General features: G+C 47.5%; 10 protein-coding genes across 10 annotated transcripts; 6 read left to right on the top strand and 4 right to left on the bottom strand.

Moving 5' to 3' along the window:
• Window positions 1–353: 353 nt before the first annotated feature.
• Window positions 354–1,087, top strand: CNBD3560 (hypothetical protein; the record flags this gene model as incomplete). Its single annotated transcript, XM_770856.1, has 4 exons — window positions 354–486; window positions 548–624; window positions 693–706; window positions 784–1,087. 4 exons carry the CDS (start codon window positions 354–356, stop codon window positions 1,085–1,087), a joined length of 528 nt encoding a protein of 175 aa, XP_775949.1.
• A 661-nt stretch (window positions 1,088–1,748) lies between these two features.
• On the bottom strand, window positions 1,749–4,321 carry CNBD3550 (hypothetical protein; the record flags this gene model as incomplete). The annotated part of the gene is made up of 6 exons (XM_770855.1): window positions 1,749–2,388; window positions 2,441–2,889; window positions 2,951–3,083; window positions 3,138–3,516; window positions 3,571–3,770; window positions 3,843–4,321. The coding sequence occupies 6 exons, from the start codon at window positions 4,319–4,321 to the stop codon at window positions 1,749–1,751; spliced, it is 2,280 nt and encodes a 759-aa protein (XP_775948.1).
• Window positions 4,322–4,812: 491 nt separating this feature from the next.
• CNBD3540 (hypothetical protein) lies at window positions 4,813–7,100 on the top strand (the record flags this gene model as incomplete). Its single annotated transcript, XM_770854.1, has 8 exons — window positions 4,813–5,626; window positions 5,676–5,810; window positions 5,852–6,339; window positions 6,384–6,575; window positions 6,641–6,650; window positions 6,704–6,822; window positions 6,878–6,955; window positions 7,026–7,100. The coding sequence occupies 8 exons, from the start codon at window positions 4,813–4,815 to the stop codon at window positions 7,098–7,100; spliced, it is 1,911 nt and encodes a 636-aa protein (XP_775947.1).
• A 1,326-nt stretch (window positions 7,101–8,426) lies between these two features.
• Window positions 8,427–10,157, top strand: CNBD3530 (hypothetical protein; the record flags this gene model as incomplete). Its single annotated transcript, XM_770853.1, has 6 exons — window positions 8,427–8,774; window positions 8,830–8,851; window positions 8,934–9,180; window positions 9,229–9,934; window positions 9,987–10,034; window positions 10,083–10,157. 6 exons carry the CDS (start codon window positions 8,427–8,429, stop codon window positions 10,155–10,157), a joined length of 1,446 nt encoding a protein of 481 aa, XP_775946.1.
• Window positions 10,158–10,781: 624 nt separating this feature from the next.
• Window positions 10,782–11,715, bottom strand: CNBD3520 (hypothetical protein; the record flags this gene model as incomplete). The annotated part of the gene is made up of 3 exons (XM_770852.1): window positions 10,782–10,955; window positions 11,009–11,193; window positions 11,244–11,715. The coding sequence occupies 3 exons, from the start codon at window positions 11,713–11,715 to the stop codon at window positions 10,782–10,784; spliced, it is 831 nt and encodes a 276-aa protein (XP_775945.1).
• Window positions 11,716–12,145: 430 nt separating this feature from the next.
• CNBD3510 (hypothetical protein) lies at window positions 12,146–13,522 on the top strand (the record flags this gene model as incomplete). Its single annotated transcript, XM_770851.1, has 6 exons — window positions 12,146–12,182; window positions 12,234–12,416; window positions 12,451–12,643; window positions 12,708–12,950; window positions 13,000–13,331; window positions 13,386–13,522. The coding sequence occupies 6 exons, from the start codon at window positions 12,146–12,148 to the stop codon at window positions 13,520–13,522; spliced, it is 1,125 nt and encodes a 374-aa protein (XP_775944.1).
• A 1,141-nt stretch (window positions 13,523–14,663) lies between these two features.
• On the top strand, window positions 14,664–17,930 carry CNBD3500 (hypothetical protein; the record flags this gene model as incomplete). Its single annotated transcript, XM_770850.1, has 12 exons — window positions 14,664–14,778; window positions 14,829–14,929; window positions 14,988–15,108; window positions 15,158–15,287; window positions 15,338–15,537; window positions 15,589–15,767; window positions 15,826–16,012; window positions 16,064–16,566; window positions 16,621–17,107; window positions 17,153–17,295; window positions 17,351–17,567; window positions 17,614–17,930. The coding sequence occupies 12 exons, from the start codon at window positions 14,664–14,666 to the stop codon at window positions 17,928–17,930; spliced, it is 2,700 nt and encodes an 899-aa protein (XP_775943.1).
• A 92-nt stretch (window positions 17,931–18,022) lies between these two features.
• On the bottom strand, window positions 18,023–19,990 carry CNBD3490 (hypothetical protein; the record flags this gene model as incomplete). Its single annotated transcript, XM_770849.1, has 6 exons — window positions 18,023–18,093; window positions 18,151–18,600; window positions 18,650–18,727; window positions 18,780–19,050; window positions 19,097–19,935; window positions 19,975–19,990. 6 exons carry the CDS (start codon window positions 19,988–19,990, stop codon window positions 18,023–18,025), a joined length of 1,725 nt encoding a protein of 574 aa, XP_775942.1.
• A 192-nt stretch (window positions 19,991–20,182) lies between these two features.
• On the top strand, window positions 20,183–22,125 carry CNBD3480 (hypothetical protein; the record flags this gene model as incomplete). The annotated part of the gene is made up of 7 exons (XM_770848.1): window positions 20,183–20,221; window positions 20,267–20,603; window positions 20,659–21,290; window positions 21,343–21,535; window positions 21,588–21,809; window positions 21,859–22,030; window positions 22,080–22,125. The coding sequence occupies 7 exons, from the start codon at window positions 20,183–20,185 to the stop codon at window positions 22,123–22,125; spliced, it is 1,641 nt and encodes a 546-aa protein (XP_775941.1).
• A 1,327-nt stretch (window positions 22,126–23,452) lies between these two features.
• On the bottom strand, window positions 23,453–26,287 carry CNBD3470 (hypothetical protein; the record flags this gene model as incomplete). The annotated part of the gene is made up of 8 exons (XM_770847.1): window positions 23,453–23,561; window positions 23,616–23,819; window positions 23,878–24,002; window positions 24,054–24,324; window positions 24,375–24,663; window positions 24,713–25,009; window positions 25,065–25,873; window positions 25,935–26,287. 8 exons carry the CDS (start codon window positions 26,285–26,287, stop codon window positions 23,453–23,455), a joined length of 2,457 nt encoding a protein of 818 aa, XP_775940.1.
• Between the last annotated feature and the right edge of the window lie 1,213 nt (window positions 26,288–27,500).

Genomic DNA, 27,500 nt, shown 5'->3' with positions numbered 1-27,500 from the left:
TCGCCATTCGCGCTGATGGGTAACGGCAAGTGATGACGTAACGGCTGGTCGCTGCTTCTGAGGATTTTTAGGGTGGAGCTGCGGAGTGAGGTGTACCGGAGTGTGGATATGTGTTGTTCGGCCAAAAGTTTCAGATTTCCCGTTTCCGGTGACCGACTTCTAGCGCAGGGCATATCGGCATCTACGGCAACCTCATTTCACACCTCAAAAAAACAACAACCATGCTCCATTAATCATGCAGTTCAGACCTTCTTTTTCCTCAAACGTCTTCCATCCCTTCACACGTCGTGTGCCCGACTATTCCAAAGCACACAAGAAAAAGCGGACAGCCGCCTCATCGCCCATAGCTCAGAATGTCTTCGAACACTACCTGTCGCTCCTCAACATCAGCATATTCTCGTGACTGCAAGACGAACGTTCAAAAGGGAGGAAGCACAGGGAACAACAAGGCCTACCATTATTCGCATGATGAGAGTGGAAGGAGAGGTGAGTTTGGCGTGGAACAACTCATCTTTTAATCCAGAAGGCAATCTGACGTCCGCCATAGAGTCGGACGGCACTTACATCCCCTCTGGACCGGCTCGGAAAAAGGGATTTTTTAAGAAAGTTTTCGGTTGTACTTGTGTAAGTACCGTGTGGCTCAAACTCCTTGTAACTTGCTTGCTTGGCTTAACTGACTTCCTGTTATATAGTTCGAATTCGATGAGTGAGTTTTTGAAGGATTAGACTTGATCCCAGTGTAATATAACATTGAGAATTGGTTCTGACAAAATCTTCGGGCAGGGACAGCGATCCTGTCGCACGATATCGACCACGACAGCATGCCGTCTACGCCAGATCACCTCCTGAGCCTATACCCCCATACTCTCGGACGGACCCTCATCCGCCCCCCCGCCCCTGTCCTGCAGCAGATCGCTCTGTTGCGTCCCTTGATAGCAGTTCTTCACTCCCAGCACAAGATCAATCTCAACTGCTCTTCCTTCCCGTCATCCCTCGACCAGAGGACGAAACTCAAAAGACATATCCCGTTCCCAATGGTAGTTTTGCAGGTGGCACGACTGGCGGTGCCGGGGCAGGGGGCGGCTGATGAGCATGGTCGCCTTTCATAACCACAAAGCAGTAAAGCTCAAAAAGTAGAATGCCCGCTACATCACTTCAAAAAGTTCAGTTAGAAGTCTGGATCATATAATCTAGTGTATCCGGAGCTTCTTGTACCATATTAAACAGCTGTATTTGTAATAGATACCCAGAGGGCAGTCCTGTTGTACTACTGCACTCTCTGAAGAGCTTTAGAACCTTAGGTGAAAGGGATGAAGAAAACGTTCATGGTTTTCAACGGCAGACCAACTCACATTATGCCATGCATGTGCATAGCGACGTGGCCAGGCAGGGTACTGATTATCCCGTACGTTGTCTCGGGAATGGGACTTTTGGAGCCCGGCAACGAAGCAACAGATTCATGCCATCAGCGACGCTTGTTCAAGTGCACCGAGAGTGAACAAAGTGCTAGTGTTCCTTTTGCGGGGTCACAATCATCCTGAACTGCTTACTAATTACTAAGATTATGGTCTATAGCTAGCGCTTCACAACAGGAATGATGACATCGCCGGTAAGAGCATAACAATTTCAGACAGCGGGTATTTTCATGCAATTGCTTTATACACTGTGTTACAAATGTCAGTCTAGGCAAGCAAGTTTCTATCGTGTTCCCCCCGAATTCTATTGCACACCATTGCTTGAACACTCCCTTAAGCCGACCCGATGATCTTAGCGTATCCGGCTTCGTTTTCGTATTCTTCTTCTTCGTCGTCCTCATCGTCGATGTCATGCCATTTCTTGGCCCTATCAACAGCCTTATTCCATCCCTTGATCTTCTTCAGTCTGGCTTTCTCCTCCAACTCGGGCTCGAATGTATGGACACCAGCGGTGTTCACCTCACTGAGAGTTTCTGGACGGGTCAGATCCCAACCAAACAGACCAAGAGCATGAGCGGCCAGCAAAGCGGAACCAAGCGCAGTAGACTCGCGCATCGAAGGTCGTGCAACGTTGAAGCCACCGATGTTAGCCTGCAATTGCATAGCCAAGTCTGAGTTGGTCACACCACCATCAACCTTGAGTGTGTCGAGCCTGCTACCACTCTCTTTCTCGATGACATCTAAAACCGCGCGAGTTTGGAAACACACAGCCTCAAGGGTGGCCCGCGCAATGTGGGCAGAAGTTGTGTATCCAGTAAGACCAATGATAGTGCCAGAAGCTTCACGATCCCAATACGGCGCAAGAAGGCCAGAGAAGGCGGTAACAAAATAGACACCTCCAGTGTCCGACACTGATCCGGCGAGGATATCCATTTCGGCAGATTCTTCAATAAGGGTCATTTGGTCTCGTAGCCTGCTCAAAGTGTCAGTTCCGATCAATCATCTTATTCATCGCCAATGCTCACCATTTTATGGCCGATCCAGCCACGGCAATAGAACCTTCCAATGCATATACAGGCTTACTGTCCGCACCTGCTTGAAAGGCTACGGTAGAAATGAGACCGTAGTTGCTTCTCACAATGTCTTCGCCCGTGTTGAATAAGACGAAAGCACCGGTACCATAAGTGCACTTGGCCTGGCCCTTCATCAAACATTTGTTGCCGACGAGCGCGGCCTGTTGGTCACCAACAATACCGGCAATTGGAACACCGGAAAGCGGTAGGCCAAGTGAATCAGAAATATTGCCGTACACTTCGGCTGAAGACACGATCTTTGGAAGGATCGAAGCTCGAAGGCCGAAGAAGCGAAGGAGAGGAGCGTGCCATCGAAGTGTTTTAAGAGAGATAAGGAGTGTTCGAGAGGCATTGGTAACGTCAATAATATGGAGACCGCCATTGTTGGCACCGGTCAAATTCTGAGAAAAAGTAAAGCACCATAAGCAATGAAGGTGGAAATTTGAAATGGAGGAAACTCACATAGACAAGCCAAGTATCAACAGTACCGAACATCAGATCATCAGCTTCATGGGCGATTCGGACGGCCTTTTGATGATCCAACATCCATCGAAGTTTGATGGCAGAAAAGTAAGTAGAGAGAGGAATACCGGTACTGTAAAAGGTCATGAGCGGCTGAGTTGAGGCAACAGATATCCATAAGACTCACACGTCCACCAGACCTTCCTTGCCCTTTCTGTACTTTTTCGCCTTTCCATCTTTACCTCGGCCTGACAAGCCGAGACCCTCCATCGCTTTTCCAATTTTGCCAGTCATACTGGTATCACCATCTACGACATCACCTTTCTCCCCGAAGGCTGCCTCATGCGTACCAGTTCCCATCTCAACTTCGTCTGGCACAATTTTAGACTTTTGATTGATCTCGTCCTCCTCCTCGTCATCAATTTCCAGGCCCTCCTCGTCGAGCTTCTTTTCCATCTCACGAACCACATTGATAGTTCGCGCATCATCCCAAACGATAGCATTACACAGAGGCTTGCCAGTAGAACGTGACCAGCAGACAGTCGTCTCTCGTTGATTGGTAATACCTTCTCGCCGTCAATACCAGAACATCTGCAGAGGAAGAAACATTTGAAACATACCAATACCCTTGATGCTATTTCTGGACCAGCCCATCCATTCGAGCTTTTCAACAGCTTTGATGATACATTCGTTCATCGCTTCAACTAGCGCGTCGGGGTCATGCTCATGCCAACCTGCATGAGGGAGAATCTGTTCGAATTCGGTTTGATGCTCTGCGATAATCTTTGCTCGCTTATCGAAAATGATGAATCGCGTAGAGCTGAAAGACTTGTACATGAGCAAGGAAAATTATTGCTTGGGCAACAGATGTGACAATGTGAAAGCGACTTACGTAGTACCACAATCCAGACTACCAATAAATTGCCCATTACGCAACTCCCGCGTTCCGCCCAAAGGAGTGTAGCCTGAAGCACCCTCATAGTATGACCTTGGAGCTTGAGTGAATTCGTTACCGAGGGGCAAGGTAGGCGAACCAGCTCGAGATAGGACAGACGGCGTGACAGGTCCAGAATATTCGCCCCGCCGGATAGGTCGCGGGCCGGAAGCCATAGATGATCGTCGGGAAAGAGACCCTTGTTGAGGATATTGCGAGACGTAGCTACTGTATTGGTGATTTACAGAAGGCCTACGAGAAATCGAGACTTCTGAAGGGCGACGAGCTGTGGGCTGTGAGATAGAAGGTCGACGAGAACCTGCGGGAGAATTGGCAGGAGAAGCCTCGAAGACAGGGGTAAAGCCACCGGTACCGCCTGCCGCAAGGGGCGAGGGGTTCTTGACCGAGGACATAGAAAGGTCTATGGGGCGAGACATTAATGAAAAAGGAGGCTGTGAGCAGTGGAAGATTTCTAAATCTGATAATGGAAAGATGAAAAATTAAAAGACAAAGGGAAAGGATGGAAAATAAAAAGAGTGGATATGCAATGACGACGGCGAGTCAAGGGGACTGATGTGGATAAATAAGAGCTATCAAGTCACAAAAGCGTCATCCTCCTTTTTCATTTTTCTCTCTGCCTTTACCGACCCGGCCCGTTTAACCGGTGACGTAGCGGCCCGCGGTAAGCCGCCTCGGGACAATTTAAATAATCCCCGACATCTCGTGGCCAGGCCCAGGCGGCGTTCGCCTGCTGTGGTCTGTAGAGTTAATTAAATAAAAACAAGTTTATTTACGACTGGATCGAGGTCGAGATCCGGAAAGAGAGGAGACTCGCTCGGTACAAACAAGTATGTCACCACTGCTAAATATCGAGTAGCCTGGCGCGCCGCAACAAAAGTCTATAACGAACAGCGCTTCGCCCACGGCCATGACCCCCTCTAGAGCTTACACTCCTCCCGTATCTCCAAAGCTCAAGAATACCAACCTATCCTACACTATCCTTCCCCATGGTGCACCTCCAGTCTCCCGTCCAATCCGACGCCCGAAAAAAATTATTTATCTGGCCGCCATATTCTTTCTCCTCTATTGGTTCGGTATCCGTCACGGCTTAGGAAGGGAACGATTACCGATTCCGCCGCTTGGATATGCTGTGAAGGGCGGTCGTCGGGGGAGGAAATCTAGCCTGGCATGGCACAGTAAAGGTATGGCAACGCTCTTGCAACCTCAGCCAGGCACTAAACAGGAGCACCCAATTTATGAGCTGATGGAGCGCGCCGAAACGCATTGGACGTCCATGCTGGCATCCCAGTCAACTACCTTGCCGCAGGCGGTTGCCCAATACCGGAAAAGATATGGTATTGCTCCTCCTTTGGGCTTTGATGCCTGGTTCGACTTTTGCAAGCGACATGACATCAAAATTATCGACGAGTACGATCAAATGATGAAGGATATCCTACCGCATCACGCGCTGCCCCCAGTTATGTTCATTGCTAGAAGTAAAGCCTTAGAAGGCGCGGCGTACACATATACGCTAGACATCAGCCAAGAACATGTCAACATCACAGGCGAAAGATCGTCATACGATAGACCCCAACACTTGCTGAAATTGATTGCAGGGTTCAAAGGAGATCTCCCCCCTGAGTTTCGTTTGAGAGTAACAGGAAGTGATCACAATACTGGGAGTGTAGTCTTAGGTATGGACCAAAGAATGAGGGCCATGGAATTAGTGCAGCAGAGCAAGCGTGAGTGATAATCGGGCCTTTTGAAATAACAGCACTGACCTAAATGAAGACTTCGACGAGGATGAATTAAAATCTCTGGAGGATCCCTACCGTACACCTGCGTGGGGATGGTTCAAAGCATGTCCACTTGATTCTCCCGCAAATATCCGACCTTGGTCTGAGAATGCTACCGATGAGTTTCAACGTGAGTGAACAGGTCAGGATGATTCTTGCTGATCCTGTTAGCTAAATCTTTTATCCATGACCATTTGCCTATAATGGACTTTTGCGAATACCCGGAACTCAAGCGACTCCACGGCGCCATGTCTCTTGATTACGCAAATCGTTCGCCTTCGGTCCTAAAACCAATCCTAGTTCTTTCTAAATTCCCTTTCGATTCCTCTTTCCAAACTCCCCCTATGGAAGGTTACATGAACATCACCGAAGAAGATGTACTTTTCCTGGATAGATGGGAAGATAAAACAGACAACCGTTTGTTCTGGAGAGGATCGACAACTGGTGGATACACGGCTCAGAGGGATTGGAAAGACAGTCACCGGTTGAGATTGCATCTGATGATCAACGGGCCCAAGGGAGGAAACGCCTGGTGGGATCAGCAGTTGAGGGATGTTATGGTGCCAGATGGAGAGGGAGGCTTTAAGATCGTAAGAAGATGGGAGAGAGTATTAAGCAAAGCATATGCGGATGTGAAACTGTCCGGCCAACCCGTACAAGTGAGCAGAATACTTGCCAGTGCACTCGCTGACTGGGTGAATAGTGTCCTTCAGAAGAAATTTGCAGGGAAGTCGCAGATACTATTGAATTCGGAAAGAAAGTATGGCCTGATGAGGCAGCAGTGTACAAATACAATCTTGATGTCGATGGGGACGGCTGGTCGTCGAGATTTCACAGGCTCCTCATTTCAGGGAGCCCTGTTATCAAGTTTACAATGTTTCCCGAGTGGCATCAGGTTTGTTACTTATCTTTAAGGTCTAAGACGGAACACAAAAGGCTGACCGTACCATACCTGTTCAGGAATGGCTCAGTAAGTCTATCATCGACAGCCAATGTTTTGTGTGAGTATTGACAAGATAATAGCTCCTTGGTACCACTATATCCCTCTCAAACCCGACTATTCTGATCTGTATGACATTATGGCGTTCTTCGTTGGACCTTTGGATGACGCAGGTCATGTCGACTTCAGCAAGGGGCATGACGTGAGTATCCAAATGTTGATAGCCTCAACGAAATTTTCTGACCTCCTCCACTTAGTATTTGGCCAAAAAGATTGGAAACGCTGGCCAGAAATTCGCGTTAGAGCACTCGTCATGGGTAGATATGCAAGCCTACGTGAGTCACCATATTCGGCGTCTATCGTTAGATAAATGGTGTCGATCTGACAAACAATTGCTTTGATCAGATGTTCCGATTGCTTCTTGAATTACAGCGCCTGCATTCTTTGAATCGAAGTTCAATGAGCTACAAAGCCCAGTAAGAAAGGGATAGCTGTAGAAAGAAGACGCCAACACATCGGTAGACGATAGTAGATCAAGTGTCCCTTGTTTCCATAACTTTCTGCTTTTTTTTGTTTCACGTGTCTTGGGTTATGATTGTTGTTTGCTAGTGCATACATATGGTGCTCTTCTTTTACAGGCTTCTTACGTGCATATCATCAAGCTGTACCTATACTTACATATTTCATTGAGCAGAAAAAACGCATATTCATGGTCCATCTTCTTTCAGTTTATTCATTCGTCCACCATTCGTCCCTTGTCCGTTATCGTGGTGGTGTTGGGTTGTGCTGAGCGGGACACAGCATACGGTGGGTACACCTCATTTTTCTTCTCACCCGTAGGAACAATTGCAATGCTATTTGAAGCGGAAACATCAGCACGATGCCCCTCCGTCAAGGCAAATATGCGCTTGGAAACATCTGAAAAGGAACAGTTGTTAGTATTGCATGATGATGTTTGGAATTGTTTGCTGATGCGCGACATGTGGTCGTCATCTCGGGTCATCAAGCCACCCTTTTTAAAGGAGATGCTATCACATCTAGTACAATTACCAGCATCTTATCATGCATGGCATTAAGGACTGAAACGCACCATACACATGCCAGGACCACAGTAGTATGCGAGAAGCAGGAAACTCTTCTATAGCAGCATTGATTTCGGCGAAGTTTTTAATCGTATGGATGATCTTGAGATCCATATGCCTGGCTGCCTTCGCTGCTGCAAAAGAATTGCTTTAATGTTTTTGTACGCTACATGGATAAGTTCGCCATTCAATGATATTATTTGAAATCTCCTCGATCCTCAACTGTCGAACCTCGATAACATCAACGATAAGCTTGAGACCGAAAGCAATCGCCATGGGGTCCGAAGCGAAGAGGGTGATCTGGATGTTCTCGAGGAGAATGGGGATCTGACTGAGGATTGGCAGCAATGAACCGGACGGATGACCAAAACGGGCCGAAGTGCGTGATGGAACAGGCAAGCTCTCTGCGAATCCATCGATGTCGGCAGAATAATTAATAACAAGATAAATACGCATTTTGCGCGTCGGCGGCGGCATCTCGAGTTCTCGACGAGGAAAGAACGAACACAGAACATGCAGATGCGCGGCCTCAACCCCTCGAACAAGTCGTTCTTTGATTGTCATTCTTTCACCCGGTTCAGTTCGAAACCTATCTACCACTACCGTTGCCCTTGCACATTACGAGGTAGCTTAACTTATATCTCCCTATAGCCACCACCATTAATAAAATCCCCCTCAGCTCGTCACTCGCACCAGTCTACTTTGACGTCGCTCGCGTAACATCATGGATATTCTGGACGAACCGCTCCCGGGCCATATGGAGAGTATTTCGGCCTTTCGTACCCTCCTGAAGAGCCCTTCAGATCGGGTAACCTGCCCCGATAGCGTCGCACGTCCTGCAGAACCCGATGCGTTGCAGACTTCTGCTATCGAGTCGTGGAAAGCGACAGAGCCGTCGAGGGAGTCACGCTTGCGTTTGCTAAGGCTCTTAAATGATTTGACTTACATAATTAACTCGAAATACAAAGGATATGAGGAGGGAGGATTAAAACGATATTGGGTCGACGTGTTTGGCAGTGTTAGCTGGGCAGGTGATACTGGACATAGTGGGGATCTGGATCTAATTGTCCTGGTGAGTAATCTATGATTTCCATGATGGTATGACAGTGTTAATTGCTCTATATCAGGACAGGAAATTGCTACATGGGTGTGAGTATAACCAAAGTTGGAGATAGACCGCAGCTATACAACAACAATTTGAGATAGACCGTAGCTTACATTGTTCATACAGATGCGCCTGTTTTTTGGAGGACACCGCCCGGAGAGCCTCTCAGTACGCCTACTAGTCACAAACGCAATAATATCCCCACACCACTCAAACATCTTCCTGAAGTGTACGACACTTTCTCTATGGCAGAATGCTTAAGACAAGCAGGCTTTGAAGATGTTGAGTCCATCGCTGCTGCGAGCACCCCGATCAATAAATTCAAGTACAGAGATCAAGAGTGCGATCTCAATGTCAATGATCTTGGAGGATGGCGAGTTAATTTGGCGCCAGCATAAACACACGCTAACTTTCACATAAGGTATAACTCATCATTATTATTGCATTATTGCAGACTTGCACCCTACGTTCTTCGTCCTATGGTCCACGCTTTGAAACTCTGGGCCTCTTCTCACAAATTGAATGACCCTTCTGGTGCCAAGGGCCCTGCAACCATGTCGTCATATTGCCTGACTTTGATGGCTATTGCTTACCTTCAGCACATCGGTCACCTACCAAATCTGCAAGCAGATATCAATGTCCCAGAGGTCTGCAGACCAGAAGACACTTCAGAACATGACGTGGTTTGGGTTTCTTGGGGAAAGGAGCAAGGTGTCAAGGCGCATGTGGGATTCAGCCTCTCTCCTTCTGATGACTGGAAACCATCGAATCCGAACCTCACTGCGGCTGATGCCATCCGGGGGTTCTTTGAATTTTTCTCACTTAATGGATCGGCTCCTTTGCGTGGTGAAAAATTTGATAGAGTCACGCAGATCGTTTCCATCCTCCAAGGTGGTATTGTACCCCGCGCGAAAGAGTATGGCCAAGAAATAAGGGAATCGCAACAAAGGAGGGACACGCTCCTTAACCTAGGGATTTCATTGGAAAGGATCAGGCAATCGGAGGACATGATTAGACAGGAGAGATTTAAAGAGGAAGAAAGAATGGGGAAGGGGGACAGAGGCATACAGCCCAGAAATTGGGGTGAAAAAAAGCTGGTCGTGCAGGACCCCTTTTTGTGGTTCAAGGTGAGTGTGAATTAAATGTACGCTCAAAGACTTGAACTTACACCATCTGAAGAATTGTGCGGGGATGATGTCTAGAGACGGTCTAGATAGATGGTGGACAGTAAGTAAAAAGGAAAATACCAAGATGTGCGTCACTGAAGTTGCGCAGACTGTGGACAATACACACCGAGTTATCAAGCTCAAGGGAAAGAATTTTACTTTGGCAGATTTACTCATGCTTTAATCTATATCATGGGCTTAAGCATGTCAACGAGAGCGGAAGAAGACGTCGATATTCGGCGCTTGTAAAAAAATATAAAATGGGGTAGTGACCCTGACAACTGCTTATCAGTAGCGTATGAATGTATACACCTCTGCCGATACGTTCTTTTTCCATTGTGATGTAAAATGGAAAGTGTGTCGTTCGTTATCATAGCACTGTAATATCACTTTTGGGCTTAGAAATACTTGACATCGGCGTCAGCAAAACTGTCAGAAAATATTTGAATTCTGCAATTCCTGATTATGTTAGGCGAGTATCCGATAATACTTGATCAGAGCAGGCAATAGTCTAATCGTTGGTCGTGCATTTTTGGGTTGGCCGGGACAATGATCATGCAGTGCTATGATCATTTACAAATTGCTTCGAACTGATATATTATTATTTTGCATCATGATACTCAAAAGAAGGTGTATGGCGTAAAAAGTACAGACAGTGAACGAAAAGAAGGGGTCTCGTTGGCTCAAGATGCATCTTGCGTACTTTAAATAAACCAAATGGCGCTTACTTCCCAAGAAAGAAATCGTGGTCCTGATGAGGTCTCTCCATTCGTGCACCGTTAGGCTCCTGGGGTTCCTTGCTCAACAATCAAGTCGTCGGGGAGTTCTCGCTCAAGTCAGGACCAAAAGTCCTACCAATTCCCATCCTCGCATACCCTATGGCCATATCCACTGCAGCAGATACTCCATCTATTACTGCCACCGATTGGCCCACCCTGTCGGCTAACTGCTCTTGCAAGGATGCCCGCATGGGCGCCATGCCCTATGGGACGCCTTCAGTTAACACGTATATGACTGGCGCAAAACTCAACTTACGGCACAGCCGAGAATAATGACCCTAGCACCCTTTTGGACTAGGAAACAAGAGGCCTCTAATAAGGCTTCGGCCGGCTTATCGCCATGCAAACTGACCGCATTGAAACCTGTGCCTTTGGTTCCGGTATAGCGGGTTGGAGATATGCCCATCGCACGAACTGCCTCGTCAAAGAGGGGTTCCCATTCTGTCTGGTTCATCAGCGCGCCGCTGCATTTGCAGAATGTTCCAACGTACGGGGGCCTGTAGTAGCGATACCAAAGGTTGGTCCAAGTTGTAATGCTGCCAGCACACTTGATTCTAATATGCCCAGCACTGGTGGAGGTTTATCATACCCCGCAAGAAGCTCTTTCAAAACAGGCACTAGTGGGTGCGCTGAAAAGCACGCCACCACGATACCTGAATAGCTAGTAGCAAGCCTTGACGCCCCACTACTGTCTTCAGGAGCGTTAACAGCTTGGCCTTTGGGCTGAAGCTCAAGATCCTTGAGAATGACCGCAGTAGAAACTATCCCATCCAGTGGGCCATCTATACTAGCTGGCGCCTCTGGAGGAGGGGTATAAAAAGTTATTCCGACATCAGTTGGAAGGCGAGGGTGGAGATGCCTAGCCACATCTTGAGTGAAAGTCGAGGTAGAGTTCGGATTGATGAGAAGGAGCTGGATTTTGGCTACCTTACGCCCGAACTGATCATGATAAAGCCCAGCCATAATAGTTGCGCCAAGATTTTCCCTTTTCGATTGCTGGGCAGTTGTTCAAAAGAGGATGAGGTATTTCTTTTCAGACTTTTATGCGAAATGGTGATTGTAATTAAAGAAATATTCCTCCTCTCCGAGTATCCGATATTCACAGGGTCGATAACCAGCGAGCGTCCAGACTATTGGACGGACGGTTGATAGATCAGTACGGACGAACGGACGAATAGGAAGACGAAACGAAGGGCATTTGAGATCTTATCTTTGCAATAGCCGACCGACCTTACCAGCTCCGAGTTTCGCTCATGACTGCGTGAGACGGACATCACGTCACAGCAGCACTTTCTGTTTTTGTTTTTGTTTTTGTTTTTCGTCATCATTTCTTTTCGTCTTTTCTACAAAGTAAAAAGAAGTAACCCTATATATAATATACACTCTGGACTTCATGACTTTGTCCAAGCAACGGAAAGTTTTGACCCTGGGTTAGCATCTGTTGATTTCTTCCGTTGCGCTTTCGCTGATGAACAGAATAGAACATTTCATCATTGACACCTTCACTCGCCTTGGTAATGATGGCATTGAAAGACCCATAGAGCAGCCCGATCAGGTATCCCTTCACCTTGAGCCTAGTCCAATAGCTGACACAGATGAAGATAGGGGGAGGAGGTACCTACGGTATGTCCTGTCATCCAGGCCAGCCACACATAAATTGTTTAGTAGTGCTGCACTGACGACGCCATCATGATATAGCGGTAATCGGGGCGCGTGCATTCCTCCCACCCACCCAGCTGGGCATGATTGTAGACTACACACCTTCAACGTTTCCTCGAGCTCTCAAAGATGTACTGGAGTCCTATGGAAATGAGATGTGGGCTTTCAGAGAGAGAACTGACGGGCTTCCAACTGCAAGAGCAGTCAATCGGTATGATGGCGAGACAAGAGGGTATGAACTATGTTAAGAATTTTAATCATGGGATGATTTTTGCTGATGGCTGGGCATCATCTAGGTTCGAATACCTATGTCAGCCTGTTCTTCTTACACCGAATTCTCTCAAAGGGACGCAGTTCGAAGACATTGTGCCTTCTGTAATTCATTTCATCTCTTATCCGGCTCCCCGGGCTGGAATAGTACTCGATGAAATCAACAATTTCAGAACTTCCAAAGGATGGTCACCTCTCATCGTTTGGGAGCCAGAGGATGAGTCGTTGGAGGCAGTCACTTCCATAGCGTCCCATGTCGATATCTTGGGGTAAGTGTGGCACTTACTTTGGAGGACTGAGACTGATGGTTAAGAGCAGACCAAACCAGAACGAAGCGCTACGCCTTTACTCCCTCTTGACAGATCCCACCTTCACGGATGACGATTTTAAAGCTGTTCTTACCAAAATTTGCCGCTCCCTAGCATATTTGCGACCTCGAATAGGTGCTGTCATCCGCGCAGGTCATTTGGGTTGTTGTTATGCATCCGCCGATCCAAGAGGGTATCGACCAGAAGTAAAATGGATCCCAGCCTATTGGAACAAAGAGAGGGATGGCTATGAAGGAAAAGTAATAGATCCTACTGGAGCAGGCAATGCATTCATGGGAGGAATAGCTGCCGCACTGTCGGAAGGAAAGAGTTTAGATGAGGGTAAGCGGCCCAGTCCAGCTCCAAGTGAACATTGAGATATTGACGATTTGGAAGCGGTGAGGTGGGGTAGTGTTGCTGCCTCTTTCGCCATTGAACAGATTGGTCTTCCTCAACTTACCAAGACTGTGGACGGACGGGAGCTCTGGAATGGGCAAAATCCACAGGAGAGGCTCACAGCCATGTCCATGTGAGGGCAATCATCTACAGACAAATGATTATGTGTACTTGACGGTAATCCGCACAAATGAAGTGTAAAATTAGAGAGTGAACGATGATTGCCTTCACTATATGCTATCCATTATGTGCACGATGTCTGTTGTTCTCTTGCCTTGTTCGTGACTTGTTTCACGAGTTATGTTCGGGGATCCATTCAACAAGAAGTGGAATTTGTTGGTTAAACAACGCAGGCTGCCCCTGTCATTGAGAATATATCGGAAGATCAAATCCAATAATGTTGGTGTTAATATTAGACAATTCAATTTCAATTGGCTGTACTTCGTTCGTACGTGCGTGCGTGGTCAAAATGAGCCAGAAACCAAATTCCATGTAAATGCACCATACACTCCTTTCGATAACACACTGTCTCTAATTATGAGAACAATTAGGATATGTATATATATCATTGCAATGGAAACCCAATAAGCTCTCCGTAGTTTAGTGTGGTTTAGAGCGTCAGACTGTAATTGGTTAACAACTTCACATCTGAAAGTCGTGCGTTCGACTCGCACCGGGGAGATTTTTTTTGGACATTGTCCAGATATCTGCAAACCTGCTGCAAAGCTGCGATCTGACGCGATCAAGTCTTGTTTTAATTTTGCCTGATCATGCAAGATCAAGTTCTATATCGAAAGACACCCGGATCACGCTCAGTAGTCAATTGATAAGTCACTCGAAACGCGCGATCATGCGCGATCATGTTATGCGATTGCCTGATCAAACGACGAAATGCATGATCATGTACTGGTACCTACGGAAAAGAATGTACCCCCCCTTTTGATCCCGCGACGCGTTTTTGACTAGAAAGAGAATGATGGATGCCATTACGTAAATGCAATATTTTGGATTGCTCGATTTTTGAGTCTCAGAACGAACGAAGGTGGCATGCAGCTTCTATTAATTTATATCTCCGTCTCCTTTAAATCCCTCTCGCTCTGTCCTCGAACACTCTTTAACATGATTAGCTCTGCAGGACACCCGACAAAAAAGCGACAAAAGAAGCAGCTTCGCTCCTCCCAGCCTGCTGCTGGGCCATCGCAGCAACCCTCCTCCCCCCCCCGCATCTTCGCACCTTTCAGAGCTCTGGGCTATGTCACCGACCACGTTCCTTTCGCAATGTTTGTCCATACTCCAAGCGGAGCACTCGCTACGCCCACTGTAAACATAACAACCTCAGTGGGAAGGAGCTGGCTGATGTGGGATGCGGCAAGAATGACTTTAGTTTTCGCTGGTTCGTGCCATTCATGATGTTTGAGGTCGATGCTGATCTTTGCGTCAAAGGGGCTGATACCGGTAACCAAATAAACGGTTTGGCGATGACTGGGACAGACATATATGTCTCCTCTGGCTCGAAAGTCATCAAGTATCATCGAGGCAAAGAAGTGGGTTACTTTTGAAACAAAAATTCTTCTCCATTTGTGAGCTGACGACGAAGCGAAGGTGGCCTCTTTCCTCTCTCCAGATGGGTCGACTCTGGGACAGATATTAATTTTTGGTGATGATTTCCTGGTTCTCAAAAAGGATGGCTCAGGGATGTTCGTGTTTGATCTGGCTACTCGGCGTACGTTATCTTGTATGTCTCAAGCCAGAATAAAGCTAATTTCTCGTAGATTTGAGGAATCAGATTGCTTTCCACAGTTCATTTACAGCATCTTCATTAATGCATCCCGCCACCTATTTGAACAAAGTCCTGGTAGGCAGTAAACAGGGTGAATTGCAGTTGTGGAATGTCCGAACATGGTAAGTTAACCATCGTCGGCGTCTCTTTGAATGCTGAATATTTTTCCAAGTGCCCTTGTCCACTCTTTTCCTCACCCCACCCCATTTAACCCGTCTTCTATAACTACCATTGTACAAACACCTGCTGTCGATGTTGTCGGTATCGGTTATCTCGACGGATCCATCCGAATTCAAGATATCAAACATGGTGATTTAGTAATGCAGATGAAGATTGAGGATGGCGCAGTGTCCTCAATGTCATTTCGAATGGGTAATCCTTTCTTTTGCATGAGCCTGTTGTTTACTAATTTTTTTTCTCTAGATGGGCCGTCAATCTTAGCCACTGCATCTTCGACGGGTTCAATATCCATTTGGGACCTCAGTAAGGGTGGAAGGATACTACACACCCTTCGGGGTGCGCATGATCAGAGTATCAGCGGCCTCCAGTGGGTTTCTGGACAACCTTTACTCGTATCTTCAAGTTTGGACAACAGTGTCAAGGTTCGTATCCAATCAAGACTTGTCTTTGTCTTTCATATTCTAATAGCTTCTCTTGTAGCAATGGCTCTGTGATTCTCCTACTGGGATGCCAAGGCTACTCAAGCTGCGCGGTGGTCATCACGCCCCGCCAACTTGTGTCAGATATTACGGGGAAGACGGAAAGCAGATTTTGACGGCTGGTAAAGATCGTGCCCTCAGGTACACCAGTGTCGTTCGGGACTCTCGAAGTTTCGAGCTGTCTCAAGGTAAGCTATAGATTGGTCTGAAAGCATTGAATGCTAATATGAATTCTGCAGGATCATTGGTGAAAAAGGCTATTGGCCTTGGGGTTACCGTTGACCACCTCAAATTTCCCCAGATCACTGCTATTTCGAGCTCTTCCATGCGTTCTAAAGATTGGGAGGACGTTCTCACCGCTCATTCTGAGGATGCCGTTGCTCGCACTTGGCGTGTCCAAGAAAAACGTATGGGCCCATGGACTTTCGAGCTTGAAGATGGTTATGCTCAATCGGTGTGCGTAACCGCTTGTGGTAATTTTGGCATTGCAGGATCTTCCACTGGAGAAATTAGGATGTGGAACATGCAATCAGGGAAAGAGCGCAAATCTTTTGCTCTAACGGGCGCCGCGCCTGGTAACTCGAAACCTAAAATTATCTCGCAAAGCACGGGCATGGTGAAGGCAAAAGTAAGGAAGCCGGAAAGAGCTAAGGGCAATAAGTCTGTGCAGGCTATTACTGGTCTTGCAACAGACGCATTGAACACCATACTCGTTGCCAGCACACTTGAAGGAAAACTTTACGTAAGTGACACACGCCCACATCGTGGGAAGACAAGATGCTCAATCCAGGTGTAGTTCTTTGACTTTCATAGCACTCAAAAACTAGACGAGGTGCAAATAGAGTCTTCTATAACAGCCATCTCCCTCCATCGCGACAGTGGGCTGCTTGCGGCGACCTGTGATGATCTGGTTATCCGTCTTGTTGACATCGAATCCCGCAGGGTCGTTCGAGAACTAAGAGGTTTCAAAGGCCGTATCCTTGATGTCGTCTTTACACCCGATTCCCGCTGGGTGATTGCCACTTCTCTGGATTCTATCATTCGTACCTACGATATTCCCACTGGTAAACTCATTGACGCGTTCAAGACATCTTCCATCGCTACCAGTGTGACCTTTTCTCCTACAGGTGATTTTTTGGCCACAGCCCATGTTGACAGTGTGGGAGTCCATCTGTGGGCGAACAGGGCTCAGTTTACAGACGTGGCATTGAGGAATCTTGAGGAAGATGACGACGTCGTGGAAGTGGGGCTGCCCACGGTTCAGGGCTTGGATGCAGACGACGGTAAGATCTTCCTCTTAATGACAGTCTTTCGCTAACCCATGGCAGCTATTGAGGGTATCGAGGATGTCGGTGCACCTGAATTTACAGACATCTATACCACTCCTGATCAAATTGACGAGTCGTTGGTTACTCTCTCTCTTATACCGAGGTCGCGATGGCAAATGCTTCTCAACCTCGAGACCATAAAAGTAAGAAGCCTGTTTTAATTTTTGATCTGGATAAGCTGTTTAACACGTGATGCAGCAACGGAATAAACCTAAAGAGGCTCCAAAGGCGCCCGAAAAGGCTCCGTTCTTCTTGCCCACTATAAGCGGACTTGAGACTCAGTTCGACTTGTCGGCCGTCGATAAGAACCGGACAGAGGAAGAACTTCATAAGGGGAAGAGGCTGGAACTGGACGGTAGCTGGTTAGAAAGCGAATTCACGAGGAGATTAAGTGTAGAGGATGAGACTGGAAGCTGTGAGTCATACTTCTTCAAACAGAATTGAGAACTTATTGTGAGTAGACAACACCTTTTTTGAATACATGAAGGCTTTACCTCCCTCCACTCTTGACCTCGAAATTCGATCACTCATCTCTCTCACCCATCTTTCCTCATTCATCAATGCGCTCACCCAGCGACTCAAATCACACCGAGATTATGAAGCCATCCAGGCAATTATGTCTGTCTTTTTGAGAGTGCACGGCGATATGCTGATTGCCAATGCCGAGTTGAAGGAAGGACTCGGAGCATTGAGACTAGAGCAAGAAAGAGAAAGTAAGAGGCTAAGAGAACTTGTGGGATATGCCTTGGGTACCTTGGGTTTCCTTCGTGGCGCTTGATGTGCTTTGCCTTATACATGGGAGATGCAAGTATAGTCATACATAGTGTACTGGTATTACAAAAGGTACATGTTTGAAATTTGACCTTTTGGTTACTGGTCTTCAGGGTCCTGATAATTTGACATGGGATCGTCGTAGGCCTGCCTTGATAATCGATATGCCTCTACTTAACTGATCAGCGGTGGTCCATATAGCACGTTGTTTCAAAGTGCAGACTTACCGAGCTCTTCCTGGGTGACATCTGTCTTTCCTTTTTTGGTCTGCTGCCAAGCCTCGTCTTCACCCATCTTCTTTCTCTTCTTCTCCTCCTTGAGGGCGTTCTTCAACCTCCCCTTATCTAAATCGAGCTCCTCTCCATCCTCACGACGTTTGGCATATTGCGGCAAGTCCCATTCCCTCTCCTTGCCTTTCTTGGCCTTGCCAGACGCGAGATCCTTAAGATGCTGCTCGGCGAGAGACTCGCGCTCCTTTTCAGCAGCCTCTTCAATCTTAGAGCGCTCATTAGACGAAGCCAGCAGTGCGGAAGCAGAAGAAGCAGCATTTGCCAATTTGCCGGCGTCGCCAGTACAGTACGATCCAGGAAGAACGGAGTGGCAACAGGCGAAACCCCACTGCGAAGTAGAAAGATCGTAGTAAGAGCCCCAGATGGCGGTATGATTATTGATATAGACTGCATCCATCTCAGCGATGAGGCAAGGCAAAAATGTAGAAGAACTTACCATCTTCATCATACTTTGATCGAGCTTTGGCGCGTTCTCGCCCTTTGATGATTTGTCCCGATCGAGAGTATTCCACGTCTGATTATACGTTAGGCCGCGCCCTGTTGACGAGAGCGTACGATTTGCTTACAATTTTCAGTCTGACCACTCAACAGCTCATTTGGCATTCTTTGCAAATGTTCTTCGCCACCATACTTGGCCAATATAGATGTCTTGTTGGTATCCTTGAGGACCTCTTTTTTCTGTTGGAATTCTCGATGCAACAATTCACCCGCGGTAGGATTGGCTGAAACATTGATGTTGCTACCCTTCTGAGCAGACTGCCAGGCGAAAAGTTGAAGCTTCTGCATGTTGGTTGCGTCGCCCGAGTACCGCTGGAAGTTGTCGCCGGCGAATTTCATCTACGACATATCAGTATTAGACATGAGTAAATAGACAATCACTTACATCTTCAGGATTCATATTCCGAACAGGGGCATCGCGCATCGATCTCGTCTTGGGATCATAATATGCCGAACTCTCATCTAGATTGATGAGATATTTCGCAGTATCCTCTCGAATACGCAGGTTTCGCACGGTGATCCTGGTTTTGGTGTCCAATTTCTGACCGACCTGATCAGCAGCATCGGCATACTTGTCTTCGTCATCTTCATCCTCGTCGCTCGATCCAAAGTCATCATCATCATCTTCCACTTTACCCTCCTTATCCTTCTTGGCAAGCTTCTTCACAACAGCCATATCGGTAGACGTCTGCTGATCAATTTCTTCTTCTCTGTACTTCTTCCGCATTTGCTCGGTCGCCTCATATTCCTCCACGACGTGTTTGTAAGATGCAGGGTCATATCCGTTCCACCTATCACGCTTGGCATCGTAATCTCCTTCAAATTGCTGAACAAGCTCATCCGGAGCGATATCCTTATTGGTGAACTTTGCCCCTCTCTTCCTCGGTCTCTCCACACAGTCTTTCATTTTGTGCGTCATTGCCCCGCAGTTTTCGCAAGCGCCCTTTCTGTATTTTTTCGCCGCCGGCCCAGCTTTGGCGCCTCTGTCGTACCATTCATCGAGTTTGAGATGGGGACCTTGCTCGTTGATACGTTGATGCGCCAGAGAAGGACGACCGGTGTCGGCATACCATGGAGCTTTGGTGATATACTCCGGAATATGTGGGTTGATGGCATTACCCTGCTCGTCCAAGGCCGCTGGAGCGGTACCGGCTTTACGGGCGGCTTCGAGGTCTTTCTGTCTGCGGTATTCCTCACGAGAGACTTTTCCGCCCTGGAGAGATGCTGATTGTGTGAGCTGGATGTGAAGCTGGGGGTACTTACTACTTGTGCTGAGCATGCTTGAAAATGTGGAAAAATGGATAAGATGTTGTAATGAATGAATCGGACTCCAAGTAGCTGAGATATCCGGGAGAAAATAAAGGAAATGGGCCTGGAAAATATGTCGCCACTGAGAAATGAGCCAGTTCTTCCAGCGCCATCTCACATCTCCATCCGCAACATCTTTTTCTTCATAACATAAAAAACACCAATGTGGAGACCAGCTGCAAAGACAACCGGCACGAACGACGTGAGTTATACAACCTCATTACCCCGCCAAGCTCACACTCAGCAGGTCCCTCTCGCAAACAAGCGACGCTTCGGTCTCCCCGAAGAAGGTCCTCCCTCTAATTCACCTTCCTACGCACCTCGTCCTGCTGCCGATATTCAGTATTTCAACGGCCGACAAGAGCGCGAACGTGATGCTCGGGATGACAGAGAGAGGCCAAGGGATGATTACGACAGAAGGAGGGATGATTATGTGCGAGACGATAGGGACAGAAGATATGACGACTACCCTAGGGATGGACACAGTGACAGACGAGACGAGAGGTCGAAGTGGGATGAAGGGGATAGGAGAGAGGCTCCCAGAGGCCGTGAGCGTTCTAGGGATCGAGGAGACTCAAATGAAGGTACGTCGTTTTTCGTCTTAATTTGCCGTCCGTACTGCTGACTCACCCGACGCAGATGGCCCGCGGAAGCGTCGATCTCGATGGGGCGACGCTTCAGCCAAAGTCAATGTTCCTGGAATGCCTGTCGCTGTCATGGGTAATGTTTCTCAGACAGAACTTGACAATTATGCTATTCACGTCCGTCTCGAGGAGATCAATCGCAAACTGAGGACCGGTGATGTCGTACCCCCCGAGGGTCAGCGTTCTCCATCTCCAACTCCTCAATACGATGCCTACGGACGCAGGACCAATACAAGGGAATTGAGATATCGCAAGAAACTGGAAGATGAGCGTACGAGATTAATTGATCGAGCGGTCAAGTCAGACCCCAATTTCCGACCCCCTGTGGACTTCCAGCATAAACGAGGTTCTCGACCTCAAGACAAAGTCTACATTCCTGTCAAAGAATTCCCTGAGATCAACTTTTTCGGTTTGCTCGTTGGTCCTCGTGGTAATTCTCTCAAAAAGATGGAAAGGGAAAGCGGTGCCAAAATCAGCATCCGGGGTAAGGGAAGCGTCAAGGAGGGTAAGGGAAGGGCCGGTAACTTCCCCCAGGATGAGGAGGATGAATTGCACTGTTTGATCACCGCCGACGATGAGAGCAAGGTCAAGACTTGTGTCGCCCTGATCAACAAGGTTATAGAAACTGTGAGTATTTTTTTGAAGCCAAATTGTATTGTAAACTGATTCGATGCTCAAGGCTGCGTCCACCCCTGAAGGCGAAAATGATCATAAGCGAAACCAGCTTCGAGAATTGGCTTCGCTTAACGGTACTCTTCGAGACGACGAAAACCAGCTTTGCCAAAACTGTGGCGAAAAAGGCCACAGGCGTTGGGAATGCCCACAACAGAGAGTGTATAGCGCCAATGTCATCTGTCGTATTTGTGGCGGAGGTACGTCGTATTCTTATTTCTTCAATCCAGCCCGTTTCTCATTGTCTTTTAGCCGGCCATATGGCACGAGATTGCCGCGGTCGTGGTGATCCAAGCCTTACTCAGAATAAACAAACTGCTTTCGATTCAGAGTACACTGCACTTATGGCAGAGCTCGGCGAAGGTGGTGGATCCACGCCAGGCTCCGCTCCTGCTGCTGCCATTGGCGCTCCTGGTGCTATTCCACCCCAGAGTAGGGTCCCCCCTTGGAGGCTTCCCGAAAATTGGCAGACCAGTATGTTATCGTCCACCATTTTTTATGTGTCTTACTAACCTTGGGATAGACTCTGGTGGTTTCCGTGGTCCCCCCAATTTCCAAGCTCAGGGCTACCAGCAAGCCGCCCCAGGTGCTGCTGCCTACGGTCAACAAGCTTACCCGGGTTACGCCGGTTACCAGACTGGCGCCGTGAGTGGATATGGAAGTCCCGCCACCGGTGGTGCTGACGCCTATGCCGCGTAAGTGTTTTGACAAGCGTAAGAGCGTCTTTAAGCTGACACCTGATAGGTACTATGCCTCTATGGGGCAACAAGCTCCTGCCGCTGCTGTCTGAGTTTCCTAACAATGATTCGATAGCAGAGAGTTTGTTTACTCATGATGTGATCTCAAACTGAGGCAGAGCGGCCCAGGAAAATGACGACAGAGTATTGAGGAAAACCTGAAGAAAAGTTTTTGCAATTGTGACTGAACATACTTATACCCTTCTTTATCCAGCGATTTGTATATACATGACCCAGGTGACTGGGAGTGTGGGCGGCACTTGTCTGGCGCGAAACTGATGTATTGACTCCTCGTGCTCATTTGCGTGAATTGCTGATGTATTGAAACCCGTTTTCTATGTCACCTTAAATCGGCTTAGTGCCATGGAAATGGCAGATTTACTTGAAGTAATGACTCGTGGACCATGGTCAGCAAGCTGGATGCAGATCGGTGCAGCGACTTAGATATGCAAAACAGAAATTCTCATACCCTTACTGACTGTGCCTCTCGACGCTTGAAATAACCAAAACTGCGATCTTGTCATCGGCTACAAAGTCACTGGTAGTACACTTGAGAATGGCAAGATGGAATAAAGGAAGTAAATCATAACTAGAGAGAAGCTGAATCCTGACAGGTGAAGGTGAGTCACTTCATTCTTCTTCTTGGTTGCGTCTAATAAAAATACTGGACACAACTTCTTACATTTTCGTGCTGAAAATAATATTAACATCTTATTATCACTATCTGAGACGACGTTGTTGTCATCTTTGTACAACCAGAAAATGAACTATAGCAGGGGCAGAAGAAAGTCAGCCGTAATGAAAATAGTGAACTAGAGTAGATAGATGATGAGGTGAAGGTTCGTTGATGATGGTGACGATGTTGTTCGTTGTTGTTGCTGTATTCTTCTTATCGCGTGCCATTTCTGTCGTTGATTATTTACTGTTCGCACTTGTTATCGATTCTCCCTGCTATACCCTGTATCATATCATTGATAGACGACTGTGAACTTCTGTCACAGAGCAAGCAAATGATCTGCTGTTCTCAAAACTATAACGAGCTTATTTGTTACTTGGTAGGCAAGTGAGCGATTGATCATCGTTTACTCGTTCAATCCGGAGGATTGTTTTTAGATCGTGACACTTGGTTGTCATAGTCAATTATCACTGGATTACATGCTAAATCATGACAAACAGCAACGCTAGACCGGTGACCAACAACAATATTCCCGTGACATGTATATATGATAAGGCCTTTTAGAACACGATACATAAGAGATCACGGGTCACGAAAAACAACAAAACTACAGAATGATAGATATCGCAATACACCACTCTGGATATTATAGTAGAACCAACCGAGCGGGATAGAAAAGATACTGCACATGGAAAATGTGGGGATCAGTGAGAAATGTACTGGAAGACGTATGACACCTCTGGGAGACCCAATTCCGCTCTCAATAGGTCGTCATGCATCTTCCCGAGCTCCTCGTTGGGATAATGATTCCATCTGTCGAATTATCTCAGTATGATGGCAAATATATAGAAAAGCGCTGAGACTTACGTGCTGGCATCGCCATAGAGCAGGGCTTGGGCCTTGACGAATTGTTTGCCTTCTCGACATCGTTTGCATTTGTATGTATCGTGCGTATCACACAAAGTTTCGGGGTTGAAATTGAACAGTTGTCGTAGGTCACCCTGCGTGAAATGTCGGGCCGTATCTTCTGCTTCGTCTACCACGCACGCTGAGAGATTTTGCTTTTGACATCTGTAGAGAATTTGTTAGTGGTACCGCTTGAAGCCCCGGGATCTAGATCACTCCTTACTGTCGTTGGAATATTTTTTCTTCAATAGTACCTGTCGTCTGAAATCGATAGACAAAACATTCTTTCTTTTGGCCATCACGCCAGACACGAGCCAAAGCCTGCTGGTCACTGGCAGGGTTCCAATCCTGGATCACTAATTAGGATACTGTTTCGTGCCAATGAAAGAATTCACTCACAGGGTCAAACAGCACCAATCTGTTGGCGCCGATTAAGTTAATGCCACATCCACCTGCCTTGGAGCTAAGCAAAAAGACAAATTCCTTGCTTTCGGGCTGATTGAACTGCGCCACAATCTTTGATCTCTTGGGGACCGACATGCTACCGTCTAACCGAAGATAGCCATACCGCTTACTGCGACATAGCTTCTCCATCAGGTCAAGAGTTTGGGTAGCGTTGCTGATGAGTACTATTTTGTCATTTGTGTGGTGGTTTATGTGGTCTAGCATCCTGGAAATCTAAGTCAGTCCTTAGCCTACAGCAAGTGTATAGATGCTCGCCTTTCAAGAACAACAAATTTCCCAGAATACTGGCAGTTGACGGTTCTGTCCCTGCCCTTCCCGTTATACCCATCTGGTAACAAGGCTTCGCTGCCAGGAAGGTCTTCGGGTAGATTGAGAAGATCCGGGTGATTAACCAGCTTTCTGAGAAGACCAATGGCCTTGAGAGGTTGAGAATCTTTTCCTCGAAGGAGGCGTTGGACGTCCTTGGAGGTAACGAAAAGATTGTAGAGCGATGCTTGAAGGGGACTCGGGCGACAGAATACGACATGCTCGTATTTGACAGGCACTAAATGATTGTCAGAAATTGTCCAACAACCTCATACCGAAACACATACGATATTTGGATAACAGGTCGTTTGTCCGTCTGATGATGAACTTGCTCACGAGTCCACCAAGCTCTTTTAATTTCGCGTCACTTTCCAATTTTTCTTTCTCCGTTGCATCGGCATCACGCCCTCTGAGAATTTTGGACTCAAAGTTCTTTTTGAAATCAAGCTTCGAACCAAGATACTCTGGGTTGGCAAAATTCAATAGAGCAAAATACTCAGATAAGTCGTTTTGTATGGGTGTTCCAGTTAAAATGACTCGACGCTGGACTTTGAGAGAGGTAAGAGCTTGGAAGGTAAGAGTCTCTGCACGCAGATGGTAAGCAAGATCACATGGTGCCCGGTCGTATCATCGACATACCCGCGTTTTTGAGCCGATGACCCTCATCAGCAAGAAGCAGCCCAATTTCACAACTAGCCAACTCTTCTTGTAGAGTTCGCAAAGTCTCATACGACACGATCATCACAGGCAAAGTGACATTCCTGCCGTGTGCTTGCACCCACCGCCTCACAGCGGGGATAAGCTCAGCTTTTCCCCCTTTGCCGTCCACTACCATAGGACTGACCGCTCCTGTTCCAAGCCATTTGACGAGCTCATTGGCCCAATTACCAACGAGTGACGTGGGGCAGGCGATAATAACTTTCTCACACGTAGGCTTCCCGGCAACGGGCGACTGCTTGAGAAGTGTCCAAAGGAGAGCGATACATTGCAGAGTTTTTCCGAGACCCATTTCATCTGCCATGATACATCCCCATGCTCCATCTGCAATCAGACCGGTTGTGCACCGGTATAGGAATTTCACACCTTCGATTTGGTGAGGTCGCAAGACTTTCGAAAGCCTTGGGTCTATGACAACTGGCACCTTGACAACCTGCTTATTCTTCTTTTCATCAACAATACCAAGGATGGCCTTCAAGCTTCTATGCGGCCCCTTGTTCAATTCTTCTTTCTTCTTCATTTCTTCATGAAATTCTGCTGCCTTCATATCCTCTGGATTCGGCTTATCATCAATAGTGGGATCGAACAGAACGATAGCATGGTCGTCCATAGGATTGTGTAGAGGCCTGGGGATAAGAGTAGGATGTCTGCGGGCACCAAGAGAGGCATGGGAAAGCGAGTGTATTATGGGTTCTGAGGTCTTGGGGCAATACATGACTGGGATTGAGAAGCTAATGGTTGCCGGTCAATCATCATGAGATGAATGAGGAAAAGGGAGAACAGGCCACAGACCTTTTTGTAAATACCCCTGACTTGTCTTTTGGTTGAAACACCGGAAATTTTCTATTACACCATTTGGCCATATCGCCCAACACGCCATCGGAGCCATACTCCTTGTTACCCATAGCAAATTTGCCTTTCTTGCTGGCCCTTCCTTCATTATTGTCTTCATAATCGCCACTGCCATCAAAGGATCCTTCTTCTTTATACGAGACCGCTTTCCGCTTTCGCGCTGGAAGTGCTGATTCGCGTTTAGGTGCTGAAGATTTGGGTACCTTGAAGGGAGTGGATACGATACCGTAGCCCCCAGAAGTGGCTGAGGTGAGCGGCGGCTCGCTGGGACGTTGAATTGTTCTCCGAAGCATGTTGAAATAGGATGGAACGGCAAGAGCGGGAGATAAATGTGGATGGAAGAAAATTTCCAGTGGCGAAAGGAAGGAATAATAGAGGGATGTCTTATGTTGGGATAGGAAGCAAGGCGCGTCGCGTCTCGACGAGCAGTCCAGTCAGCTTTCTGACGTGGCATTTAAGAGGATGAGGCGGCGGCGGCGGCGGCCGGCGGCTGGTGGGCGGCCACAACCGCAGACGAGCGAAGAACGAACACAGCAGCTGGATCACATGCGATGCACATCCGAGAACAGTCGCGTGGATTTCCCTGAAAATTGAAGTACGATGACGATTGCGACTCCTGAATGTTAAAGGGAGAAATCCCCGCAAAAGGAAGACGACTCCAGAGCGCGGCCGGTCACGAGGCGAATCCTGAATTATTCGAAAGCACTCCCGTTCTGCCGCCTCACGAATATAAACACTTCCCAGCCAGCTCTTTCTACTGTGCGCTGTCGCTTCTTCAGTTCCTCCGCTTCCCTCTCACTCCTGCCATAGCTGTCTCTGCTTGATCTACTCCCTTCGCCCTTTCTGCTCTCGAACACCCGCCCCGTGTCCTCGACCAGCCCGTAACACCTCCCCCAACGCATCACATTCCAATCTTTTTCTCTGCCACATCACACCTTTAGAATTTGGCGGTTCTCTACATTTAAACACCTGTGAGTCGAGTTTCTGGCTTGTGTGTGCGCCGGGAAAGACTAGAGGCAAGACTGCACCATGACTGTACGCTGTGGCTTGTGGAATTTTGCTATGCCCGTGTAGCGATTCTGCCGCGCCGCATAGCTGCAATCGTTTTCTTTTGGATATCTTGCCGTATGCTGTATATAATCAGTATGGGCGAAAATCTCTATCTTGCATTTACAAACACCTTTTACAAGTTGTGTCTTTGTGATTCCTTTGTTTCATGACTTTTTCCTGAAGCTTGTTAAAGAATATGCTGACCCGATTTCGTTCTTGCCGTTTTTCTCACTTCGCCTCCAATCGTCATGACTCGTGCATGCCACAAACGCCACCTCGCATCATTTTTATCGTGTACCCATTCCCTGTGTGGCATTTCTTGGATCGGCTTGCTTGCTTCATCCCCTCGTCAATCCGTCAACGCGCCACGTACACAAACAAAACAAACTCCTTCGCTGCTGGGTCATCAACCGCCATCTCATCTCATCGCAACCGCAACTGGCCTCTTTACCCCTC

Source organism: Cryptococcus neoformans, chromosome 4 (genome assembly GCF_000149385.1).
Source record: "Cryptococcus neoformans var. neoformans B-3501A chromosome 4, whole genome shotgun sequence".
Taxonomy (NCBI): Eukaryota; Fungi; Basidiomycota; class Tremellomycetes; order Tremellales; family Cryptococcaceae; genus Cryptococcus; species Cryptococcus deneoformans.
The sequence above is the reverse complement of the archived record's forward strand: the minus strand, read 5'-3'. Positions and strand labels throughout refer to the sequence as shown.